The sequence below is a fragment of the Polyodon spathula genome, chromosome 10 (genome assembly GCF_017654505.1).
Source record: "Polyodon spathula isolate WHYD16114869_AA chromosome 10, ASM1765450v1, whole genome shotgun sequence".
Taxonomy (NCBI): domain Eukaryota; kingdom Metazoa; phylum Chordata; class Actinopteri; order Acipenseriformes; family Polyodontidae; genus Polyodon; species Polyodon spathula.
In genome coordinates, this window is record NC_054543.1 from 23,187,822 (window position 1) to 23,200,366 (window position 12,545).

The following is a 12,545-nucleotide window of genomic DNA, read 5'->3' on the forward strand; positions in this document are numbered from 1 at the left end:
AATACTGGATTTAGAATATTTACAAAGCTCAGCACAGCCGTTGCTAGGGTATTTGGTGGGGTGCCCCACGCCGGTGTGTATTTTATGTTGTATGAGGTGTGTTATTGTTGGTGTGTATGTACTGGTGCAGGGGTATAATTTGGGTTGTGTAGCACAGGGATTTGAAATATATATTTGTAGTTGGGCACAGGCACAATTAGTTCACATGGAGACTGTGCTGGGATTCATGTGAATGATTGATTAGCAATCGAGTCCCGGTACAGCTGCATAAAAGCAGTCACAGGTCACTCACTCAGGGTTAGGTGTTCAGGGTGAAAGAATGGGACAGAGAAGACAGTACTTATAAGCAATAACAATTGGTACTTGTGTTGAAACAGTTCATCACAATCATTTTTGTGGGTTAGTGTTTGTTTGCCAGTTTATTTTGGCCAGCATGCCGTTTTGTTTGTGCTTTATGAAACAGTTTTTTGGTGTTTGCTTATTAAATCTGCGCCCCATCACAATTTACTCAGCAATCTGTGTCTATATACGTGGTGGTCTGACGTCACCCCTAAGCCATCTTGCCACAGGGTACCAGCAATGTCAGCTCCAAGTTTGGTATTTCTTCACACGATACAGAACAGAAATTTCAAAACCCAAAACAAAACAATTTTGAAAAATTTGAAAGGTTGCTTTTCACAGGCCTAATATGCATAGTACACCTAACATGCATAGTGTACCTAACATGCATAGTACACCTAACATATCTGCTCAGCAGTGAGGAAGTAACTTTAGATTGAGCAGAATCGCTCAGTTGAGCACAGCTTACTAAACCAGACTCTTAATACCTTCTGACACATAACCAGTCGGCTTCTGCCCACTGACTCTCCTTGGCAAAGGAGTTCTGTGTTGTTTTGATTTCTACGCTGCAATACAGAAATGAACACTGCCGTTCGGGCTACAGCATAGCCAACTAAACATTGCATTTACTAACCCGGCAGCTCTGACGAGCTGCAACCACAAACACAGAGAGCACACATTAAAAGGTCACATTCTGATCTTTCTCACCCTGACAGAGAGCACCCTCAGCTGAATCAAATTAGCTGGAGAGCTGCGTGCTTATCCAGTTCAACAATAAACTTTACAACCAAAGCAAGGGCATGGACACAGACAGTGTGTGGTAAACAGTTTTGTACCGCTCGACTTTTGATGCCTCTTCTGCTTTTAGTAGTTTTACCACTGAGTTTTTGAAGTTATGGTTGAATGAACCATGAAAACCTGTTATAGACTGTTGAGCTGTCAGTCTTGGTCCATTCCCTTCTACTCATGCCGATATTCCCTTTTACACAGACATTTGGTGTCTGTGTGCTGGACTTCTAGTTTGTCTTCAGTTGTATTATTGTGTCTCTAATGGAGCTGTGAGGCCTGACAGTGATACAAAGTAATCCCTGAAAGTGTGAGGATGAGAAGGTGACTCTGTAGTAGAAGGGCCTGCCTGCCACCCAGTCTCCAGACACAAGTCAGGAAGAGTCCATAAACAGGAAAGATCATAATAAGACACATCACAAAGTTATTAGACATTATATAACAAGAGGATTGTCTCTGGGATTCCAAGCCATGTGATTGAATAGACAAACATCACAAATGCTCTTGTTCACAGCAAAGTATAGCACTGGTCCTGGAGTTAGTGCTTAGAGAACATTGGTGCTGGAGTTAGGACCAATCAAATGTAAACATGAACAAAGTACAAATGATGATGTAGATGAGTAAATAATAGTTGAATGGATTTGCTTGTTGGTGTGTTGGACACTGCTCTCACTAATCATACATTTTGTGTGAATGCATTACTGTAAAGTGCCTGGCTCTGATTTGAGTCATGGTAATAGTGTACTGTACAAACGGAGAGGGAAATGTGGAGACTTGAGGATATAGTTTGATATATTCAGTATGGTGTATCATCACTTCCTTTTCATGATCCTGATTTACACCAGATGCCAGAGCGCCATTTTTAATATGTAACCAATTTGCAGCTTTTTTTGATGGGCTTACATTAGCAGCTGACCTTAATATGGAGACAGTGAAGTTCCACATGTGTGTTCCATTACTGTCTTCTGCTGCAAAAGAACGACTGGGTTCTGAGTCATACATGAGGCACCAGTATTAATCTTCAAAGGCTTGCTACTTAAAGTCTCGCTAGTTTCGCACAGAAAATGATTTCAAACACTTTGCCGTAGGCTGCGCACTGATCTAAATTAATGGGCAGATAGATTTTGCTTCAGTGCAAAATAGACACCGTTATTGTTCCAAAGAAAGAAACATTTGCAATGCATTAGGTAAATTCTTATGTGTTTAGTAATTATAAACATTTAAAAAACGTATACATAATGTATTGCACACTGAGTATTAATCTACGTAATTAAACAGTGCTGGATAATGGCTTTATCACAGATGCAATATAAGCAGATATTAAGTCTCTAGGGACTCTACAGGGAATTGCTGTACCTTATCTGCACTGAAGTTCATAATATAGTATTTGCACTACATGAAAGCCTCTTCTTTTTAAAAAGATTGGTTGCATTTTTGCAGTAAGTATGTTTGGTGTACTAAATACAATTGTCTAAAATAACATCAGTCAAAATATATAAGAAAAAAAATGCTTAAGCGTTTCACCAAGTTATGAAGCAGAGCTATTTAACATAAACATGTACGTCATATGTATTAGAAATGCCTTATTATACACTGAATAGTTTAAACGTTTCATTTTTAGTTTCTAGGAATACCGCTTGCTATTATTGTTGTATTTTTGAAAGTTGATGCTCTGCCTTATAAATACCGTAGTCACTGACATCGTTTACAATTAGCAGGAGCGCTGTCGGATGATTGTGGATCCACAGCGCCATCTGGTGGATATGTAAGGCATTGCTGTAAGAGTTGTTATGGTAAGAAGCCCCGACGCTGTTCGAAAGAGGAGGGATCGTCTTTAAGAAGGCTGATGCTGACGTGCTCTCTCCACCACTCCCAGTCTCAATCCGCTTTTTGCTTTTTCATTTCTCTTCAACTTCTCAAATATTTTTAAACAATGAAGAAGTGAAAAGAAGCCATTGGATACGAATTATCAAGACTCTTGTAGGAGGAAGAGAACGTTTTGTCTTTCTTTCTCCCAGGTATGTCTAAGTTCTGTGAAAGTGCAGCTTTTCTAACCTAGTTTATAAAAGTCTTTGGGAATTTTATTTGTAGTACTGTAATTAATTACATATCTAACCAGCACCATTTTATATGCTGTCCAAAGTTTGATTTCTTTGTTATTTAGAAAATATTTTTGGTATGTTTTTGGTTGAATACCCATTTTAGTAAAATGTTTTCATAAATCTACAGTCTGTAAATTGTTGTATGTCAATAATGTAGAAAATGTTGGTAAATAACATACTGGCTGTCCTTCTCTGCAGATGAGAGCGCAACGTTTATTTAATTGTGTCTATTCTTATAATTTAATTATGTCTAAATTTCCAATTGCATTCTAGCACAGGTTTGCAAGATCTCATCCTTAATGCAAGAAGATTAACTTTTGAAAACCCTTTGAGTTTAGTAGCTTACAATGGCCTTTCCTATGTATGAAGTGTAAAAGCTTATGAAAATGGGTTCATTTAGTAATTTGCTGATATGTATGTGAGCATAAACTTTTAATATCTGGTGTCTTGAATAAGTAAACAGGCATACCAAGTAAATACTATAGAATGCTTAATACAATTAAAATAACTGATCGCCTTGCTGCTTGTGAGTTCCTGACTGTAATTCTCAAAACGAATTACTGAAGCAGAAAAAGAACAAACTAGTAAAGCCATTTTTAGGTTTCCATTGCAAAATACTAATCCTGACCCAAACAAATTCAATGTTTTGTAAATAATTGTTAATGGGTCTTTTATAAAGAAACAAGTGCAGATCTTGTGAGGAGACGCTTAGCTTCATATCGTGTCAAGATGCAAGTAGACTCTGTGTGCTTGCTTCCCATGTGAAGTGCTTTTTTTTTTTTTTTTTTGCAAAGAGGCTGGGTGGCGCAGTGGGTTAATGCACTACCTCTGGATGCCTGAGTTCAAATCTGGCTTTGATCACAAGTGTAATGAGTTTAGTCAGTGGCCTGAGCCTAGCCCCCTGTACTGTCTATCCCTGTGAAATGGCTGCATTCCTGCCTGTGTCTGATGTTATCTTTCTTTGGTAGTGTTTCTGGTTTGTAGCATTGAAAACTGTATCACTGCCCCTTCTGTTGTGCCGGGTATCTTCAAGTTATTTGCCTGTTTTTTTAGAATATTGCAACACAGCATTATACATTTCAATTTGAAACTTCTATTTCCTGGTAACTAACCACTTCCTGGGCTGTAGGCCACAATGTCTGAATGCAGTTAGACTGTTGGAGTGAATCTGGCCTACAGTACAGGAAGTGAATTCACACAATAAATTAAATGGAGTCTATCTGTGTGCAATAAAAGTGGTTCACATGATTTCAGATTGAAAACAGTTGTCTCTGTAAGGTCCCACGGTTGGGTAGTGCATTCAAAGCAAAGATATTACCATGAAGACCAAGGAGCTTTGTGGCAAAATGCCCGCCCCTGTGTGTATTTTGTGTTGTATGTTGTGTGTTAATGTTGGTGTATAGTCATTGGTACACGGGATATAAACGGGTCTGTGTAACACGAGTGTTCAAAATGTATATTTGTATTTAGGCACGAGGATTGCACAGCACTTCACGTGCAAGTAAGAAGTAATAATATGTGAGCACGGGGAATTGCTTTTTTAATTCATGTGCATTTATACCGCGACTCCAATTGAATGATTGATTAGTAATTGAGTCTCGGTACAGCTGCATAAAAGCTGCATGCTTTCACTTACTCGGGGTTGTGTGTTCGGTGAGTGGAGAACGGGATTGGAGACGGAGGTAATAATAATAATTGTAATAATAATTATAGTAACAGTTCAAATATCTGCTCACCGTGTTTTGTTTAGTGTTAGTCCGTTTTTGTTTCATCTCTTTGTTTTGGCGAATGTGCCGTGTCCTGTGTTTTTGTTTGTCTTACAACCTTTTATTTTCTGTCTGTCTGTGCACTGTTAAATGCTGAGCAAGACCATTCGCTCAGCTCCACCCAACTCCACCTCTCTGTCGTTTATTTCCTGGTTCCTGTTTCTGGTCTGAAGTCACCCACTCCAGCTGTCTTTTGACAAGCTTTCAAAACAACTCTGGGATAAAGCTGTGGAAAGGCACAGATCAGGGGAAGGGTATAAAAAGATTTCAAAGGCATTGAATATCCCTTGGAGCACAGTCAAGTCGATCATTAAGAAGTGATATACGGCACCACCCAGAATCTGCTTAGAGCAGGCCATCCTCCCAAACTGAGCAGCCGAGTAAGAAGGGCATTGGTCAGAGAAGCCAGCAAGAGGCCAATGACAACTCTGAAAGATCTACTGTGTTCCATGGCTGAGATGGAAGAAACTGTCCAGGTGTCAACAATAGCTGAGGTACTCCACAAATCTGGCCTGTATGGAGTGTATGTATGTAGTGGCAAGAAGGAAGCCATTTCTGAAAGAAGCCCATGTAAAATCCTGCTTGGAATTTGCAAAAAGCTATGTGGGAGACTCTGAAAAGATGTGCCAAAATATTCTGTGGTCCGATGAAACAAAAATTGAGCTATTTGGCCTAAATGCAAAGCGTTATGTCTGGTGCAAACCCAACACAGCACATCACTCGGGTAACACCATCCCTACTGTGAGGCATGGTGGTGGCAGCATCATGCTATCGGGATGCTTTTCATCAGCAGGGACTGGGAAGCTTGTCAGGGTAGAGGGCAAAATGGATGGAGCTAAATATAGGCAAATACTTGAGGAAAACCTGCTTCAGTCTGCAAAAGACCTAAGACTGGGCATGGTGAGTCACCTTTCAGCAGGACAATGTCCTCAAGCACACAGCTAAAGTGACACTGGAGTGACTTAAAAACAAGAACGTGAATGTCCTACAGTGGCCCAGTTAAAGCCAGGACTTGAATCCAATTGAGAATCTGTGGCAAGACTTGAAGATTGATGTCCACCAACGATCTTCATCCAACTTGACAGAGTTTGAACAATTTTGCCAAGAAGAATGGGTGAATATTGCATGATCCAGATGTGCAAACCTGGTAGAGACTTAACCCAAAAGACTCACAGCTGTAATTGCTGCTAAAGGTCGTTCTACCAAATATTGACTCAGGGGGGGTGAATACTTATCTAACCAAGTGTGGCAGGAAATGGCGTTGCGGTGACGCAGACCAGAAGGAGGAACAACAAAAACAAAGATACGGTGCAGTGGCGCGTGCGCTGTTTTATTTAAAGCAAACAACAAATAAATAAAATATTTGAACAAAAATAAACACTTGCTCACAGAGCAGAAATAAAACAATTAAACTAAATAAATCTCGAACACAAATAATGAATTAAGGTCCGGCTGGGCAGTAGCCTTCACGGATCCTTATATTCTTTTAAATTTACTTTCTCCTCTCTCACCCCTCGCTCGCTGTCATTCCTCCTCTGAACACCCACCCCAAGTGCAGAGAGCTGCAGGTATTTATGCAGGTGACCATCTCCCAATTAGCAACAAATTAGTCACTTAACTAATTCGGGAGATGGCCACTGTGAGGCGTGTGAGTACAAATGGATTTTCCAGACAGTGATTTACATGTAACAATTAAAATTTTATTTAATATTACACGAAAAAAAAAAGAAAAATAATAAAGAAGGATGTGAGGGAGGGAGTGCGGGAGTAATCAAAAATAAAGGAACGGAAGCCTCTTAGTCCTCTTCGCGTTCTGCTTAAATCCAGAAATAAAACAAAAAGGAATAAAAACAGAAAAGAACCAAGTTAGTAAGGCCTCCGTTCGTGACACAGTCCAACCTCCCAAGTACTTCCCTCCAGCCTTTTTTTCCCCGCCTCTATTCCTTAGGACCAACCCCGAACACAGTAGCACATTCCCTTTAGTATGCAAACCCCGCCCCGGTAGTCAGTGGATCACCAATCCCAAACTGACAGGTATCCTTAATTTCACTTGACTCCAGTGGCTGGAATTTACATACTCGTACTTCCGCCCCTCACCAAGGTGCCGCCCCTCAAAAAGATGACTTTTGTCATGGTCACAAGACCTTGGTAAGGGAAATCCCGAGTTGGTTTGATGCCTTCTACTGTTGGGAGGCTGAATTGCAGACCGAAACCCCTTTGACTCATCACAGCCACCTTCTGCACGAGTTTCTTAATGTGGATGGGGCTTCCCCTCTACGCTGCAAAACAATAACAAAACTAAAGTACAGCTACGCTGTCATACAAAATAATAAACAAACAAAACACACGCCGGTTTGCCGTCATCTATAAAACACAAAAATAAAACAATAAACAAATACAAAATAACAACACAGGGGCAGAGGGGGAGACCCAGTTCTAAAAATAAACAAACAATACGAATAAACAGCAGGGCTTTCCTACCGCCCTGCTACACCAAGATATTTCAGTTTTTTTATTTTCCATTAACTGTTGTTTCACAAAAAAAATTCTCTTGCCTCTTCAAAGTGCTGAGTAGGTTGTATAAATCAAAGGGAAAAAAGTCCCAATTAAATGCATCATGATTTCAGGTTGTAATGCAACAAACTGTGAAAACGTCCAAGGGGGGTGAGTACTTACTATAGGCACTGTAGCAGCAGCATCAGGCTTGTTTGCTTCAATAACATTTAAACAGATCCATTTTAGTCAATATTTAAAACCCTCACAAGATAAAGCCAACTGACCTGGATTTCCACACTTAACTTATTAAGTTGTGTTAATAATATGCCTTCATTTAACCCTCTGCTGCCCTGTGTCCAATTGTGGCAAAGTGGCTGCTGATTGTGAACAGGTGCAGAGGTGATGCAGTGCAGGAATAATCCAGTAATCTGGTTTGGAAAGCTTTATTTTTCTTTTTAATCTGGGTCTGGTGACCAAAAGAATAAGCCCCGGCAATATACAACAATGTGTAATGCGTGCCTTCCCTAGAGCCAGAGAGGGGGGAGGATCTGCTGCCGCTCCCAGAGCCAGAGAGGGAGGATCCGCCGCCGCTCTCAGAGCCCAGAAGGGAGGAGCTATGGCCCAAGGATGCCTGCCTTGCACCGCCCAAGGATGCCTGCCTTGCACCGCTCAGGGATGCCACGCCCGCTCCGCTCAGGGATGACACATTTGGATCGCCTGGGGTTGCCTGCTGCTCTGCATCGCCTGGGGCTGCTGGTGGACGACCCAGATTGCCTCCTGTTAAACCAAAAAGATCCGGGAGGTCCGGGTGGCGCATGGCTGAAACGGTTGCTCACCCCGGGGTTGCAGCACCTCTAGGCCTCGGGGAGTACTGTTTAGCTTAGGTGGCGCCTGGTCGCTGGTGGTTCCTGATGGGGGCTCCCCTGTATTAACTATGTACCGATTGTGGCAGAGCAAAGATCTGCCGTGGGGGGGGGGGGGGGGGGGGGGGGGGAGTGTGTGGCAGAGCAAAGCTTTGCCCTTTTTAAATTGGCAGGGATGGGGTTAATTTCCCCTACCTGCCTGGGTTTATTATGTTCAGGTGGCTGGGGATGATTAGTTGATTAGATGATTAACTTAATTAACAATCAATCAATGCCCAGCCACCTGACATAAAAGGAGGGCTCTGCTTCCCATTAGGAGGAGGGAGCTGAGGAAGCAGGTTGGTGGGGTTTTTGTTTGTGATTTTTGAATCCAGTGAAGGCATCGCCCAGCCTGGAAACCTTAATTTTGTAAGTTTTGGTTTTTGTCTTTTTGTGTTTAAATCCCTTTGTTTTGGCCCTTGTGCCCTTTTGTGTTAATTTATAATAAGTTTTTTTTTTTTTTTTTTTTTTTTTTTTTTTTTTTTGAACTGCAGTCTGTCTCTGGGCCTTTATCCACTCGCCAGCCTGTCGCACCCGGCTATACACAACAATGTGTGAAGCGCGGGGATAACGAAAACAGGGCACAGTCCTGAACAAAAACAAACACACCGTCACCAGTCCTGGGTGAGTGCAGTTGTGCTGGTGGTCAGTGCAAACACAGGTAGTGTGGTGTGCAGTGGTGCTCTGGAAAGTGCTGACCCTTGGCGACAGCTCTGGAGTTGTACTTTAACTGTCTAAAAGTGAAAACAGACAATTAACAGGACAGACACAATAACACACAACATGTATTTCCTTTTACACACTGAGAGCCGCTCTTTCAATCCTCTCTCCAACCGTTTACCCAAAAGAAAGAAAAGATCAGCGTTACCCTGGCCCCTATATGTAATCCTGCATGACATCTAGGTAAACGGTTGCAGCTGCCTTATTACTTGCAGCTGCCCCTCGTTTACTTTTCAGGTCAAGACGGTCTTGCAACAGAGTCCCACTTCTTTCCAGGCTGACCGACTTCCTGGTCCCAGAAACGAACTGTCAGGCCAGCCCTTCCAGATACTTCTCCTTCTGTTCTTTAGCGCCCTCACAGGTCGGGAGGGAAATTTATCACCAGAACTCATTATCTTTCTGTCACAGCCTCACAATACTAAACACAGTCACCAGTCCGGGGTGTGTGTATTAGTGCTCGTGGTGGGTGGTAACAGGTATATTTTGTGACTGTTGTGAAGTGCAATTCCAGCTTGTGCTGGCCCAGAAGCGACAGCTCCAGAAATGTGTTTAGCTGTCTGGTGGTTCAACAAACAAGACAATTACTAACAACACGAAAAACAAACAAACACTCACAAAATACTTGTACAATGCTTTCTCTGTGTCTCACACGGTCCTTCCAGTTTCTCAATATAAACCAAGCGAAGGAAAAGATTTCCGATTTTCCGGCCCCTTTATGCTATCACGCATGACCCCTTGATAAACGATTGCAGCTGCCTTTATTGCCTGCAGGTGCTATCTCTTTTACCTTCCGGGTCAATACGTTCCTGCAACAGAGTCTCGTTTCCTTCCAGGCTGACCAACTTCCTGACCTAGGAAATGAACTGTCAGGCCAGCCCGTCCAAGGACTTCGCTTTCGCTACTTAGTGCCCTCACAGGTCGGGAGGGAGATTTACAACCAGAACTCATTATCTTTCTGTCACACCAATATATCTGATATTGAGAAAATAGGCATTAAATAGATATGGGAACATATACAGGGCAGAAAAGGGTTAAGTTGAAATGACACACAATATAAAAGTAAATGTAATATAAGAGTAAAAAGAAAATATGAGGCAGGTATAATTAATACATGATATAATACATTACAGCCTGAGTCTCTATTCTCTCCAGTCTGGAGAAATGAAAGCGAGCAGGGCTACCCTAGTCGGCAGATTGACTGCACTATTTCAGTATTGCTGAGGGGCCTCTTCCAAGCTCCACCCTTACCCTTAAATTTCACCTTTGGCCTAATATGGATGTCGTGTTATGATTACTTTCCAGTTTCCGGTTGATAAAGACTGAGATATTGGCTTCACATTCAGTACTCAGAACACATCTGTATTCTATGATTATCTAGAGCATGTTTGATGAACCTTTTCAAAAAGCTGCCACCACTGCACAAGCCTCCAGTCTCACTCAAAGACTATTTGAGGAGCTGACTTCATGTATGCAGGGAGTGTTATAGAATCACTGTTAACTGTGTCAGTGACATGGAGCTCTAATATATTGCAGTCCTATGTCTGTGATGGTTTTTGTAAAGAAAATAAATGTGACATTGATGTAACTGTTTTAGATTGTTCTTACTGGCCAGCAACAGTCAGTTCCATGCAGTTAATATACTTAAATAACTTAAATAATGAGCAAGCTTATTGTTAATGTAGTGCCACATTACAGTACCGCTTTTTACTATGGTCTATCACTTGTGTGTTAATCTAAAAAGCAGAGTTCCGGTTCGAGATGGTGAATTTAAATGTGTTTTTACTGTCCCAATGCGGTATTGATTTAATTATAGTGGAATTATGTTTCTGTTTGAACTTAGCTTCCAGCTTTCTGGCAAGAGGCGGCATTTAGACAGACAGCACAGAGGACAGGCCACATGGTCTGATTGCAGCTAAACCATTTGGCCTTTGTGCCAGGAAGTAGCTATGATTTCATCAACAGCATTGCTTTTGAAATGTGTGCAGATTCCAAATGACTAAAATACAAGTAAATAACCACAATATATCCAAGAGAAGGAAGGCTGGCCAGGGATAATACGCACAAAGCCTTTTACCTTTTCTGTACTACTACAGTGCTTTGTTAACCTAAAATCAATTGAAACATTGCTAGCAGTTGCACGGCAGGACAGGCCAGAGATTAGTTTCCTCCCTCCACTGATTTGTTTTGTGTTCCTTCCTTTCCTTCCCCTACAGTAGAGAGGACCCTGGCCACCATGCTGTTGAAGCTTCTCCTCCCTTGCCTGCTGTTCGGAGCTCTGAACCAGGCTCAGCAGGAACCCGTGAAGGATTGCTCAGGTAAGAACCTAGCAGCTTTGTTACCAGCTACAACTGCAGGGCAGTCAAGTGCACCAGGAGGTAACTGCCCTTAGTATAGATAAGATTGTACTGCCACAGTCAGTACTGTACCACAGCAACAATCAGATTTCTCCTTTCGTACCTTGTCACAAGCAATACACCAACCTGATTATATTGGATTACTTGTGGACTAAGCAATAAGACACGGGAAGGTGTGTGTTGCTGTGCAGTCGACAAAAGCATGTTACAGTAAGCAGATAGTACTAGGCTAATCAAAGCTTGCAGTTTCATTTATTATTATTATTATTATTATTATTATTATTATTATTATTATTATTTATTTTATTTATTTATTTATTTATTTATTTATTAGCAGACGCCTTTACCCAGGTCAACTTACAGTTGTATACAAAAAATACACGGAAAAAATTGCAGTACAATTAAGAGTAAGATACAAAATACAATGACTTCAGTCCTAATAAAAGCAAATACAAAACACAGTACAATTTGATATCAAGGCAGTTCAGGAGCAGATAACAGTTTTGATAGTTACATCAGGGTTAAATATAAGTGCAGGTGAAATACAAAGTACTACAGATTGGGTTAAGTGCACGGTTAAGTACAGTCAAATAGGAAGCAGATAAGTGCAAGTTAAAGTGCATTGAAGACAGAGTGCTATATTGTCTAGAAGGGAAGAGTTGAGTTTTACAAGTGTTGTCTGAAGAGGTGTGTCTTGAGGAGGCGCCAGAAGGTGGTCAGGGACTAGGCAGTGCTGACATCCATAGGAAGGTCGTTCCACCACTGCAGGGCGAGGGTGGAGAAGGAGCGGGCTCTGGAGACAGGGGAGCATAGAGGAGGTACAGCCAGTCTTCTAGTGCAGGTGGATCGGCGCGGTTGGGTGGGGGTGTAGGGAGAGATGAGGGTCTGGGGGTAGCTGGGTGCAGTCTGGTCAAGGCATCAGTAGGCGAGTACAGGAGTCTTGAACTGGAGCGGAGCAGTGGAGTAGCGTGGGAGAAGCGAGGCAGAGAGAACGCCAGGTGAGCAGCAGAGTTCTGGATGAGCTGGAGCGGACGGGTGGTGGACGCAGGGAGGCCTCTAGGAGGGAGTAGCAGTAGTCTA

At 42.0% G+C, this 12,545-nt stretch overlaps 1 protein-coding gene across 3 annotated transcripts in view; it reads left to right on the top strand.

The window, feature by feature from the left end:
- The first annotated feature begins 2,951 nt into the window (after positions 1-2,951).
- LOC121322000 (collagen alpha-2(VI) chain-like) overlaps positions 2,952-12,545 on the top strand; it is a 40,601-nt gene continuing 31,007 nt past the window's right edge. The window contains exons 1-2 of one of the 3 annotated variants that reach the window (XM_041261418.1): positions 2,952-3,143; positions 11,325-11,426. In XM_041261418.1, the coding sequence (XP_041117352.1) occupies positions 11,345-11,426 (82 nt within the window). In that variant the 5' untranslated portion in view covers positions 2,952-3,143; positions 11,325-11,344. Of the gene's footprint in view, positions 3,144-8,974; positions 9,016-11,324; positions 11,427-12,545 lie in introns of those variants that run through there. The other 2 variants (XM_041261420.1, XM_041261419.1) reach the window with 2 other exon arrangements.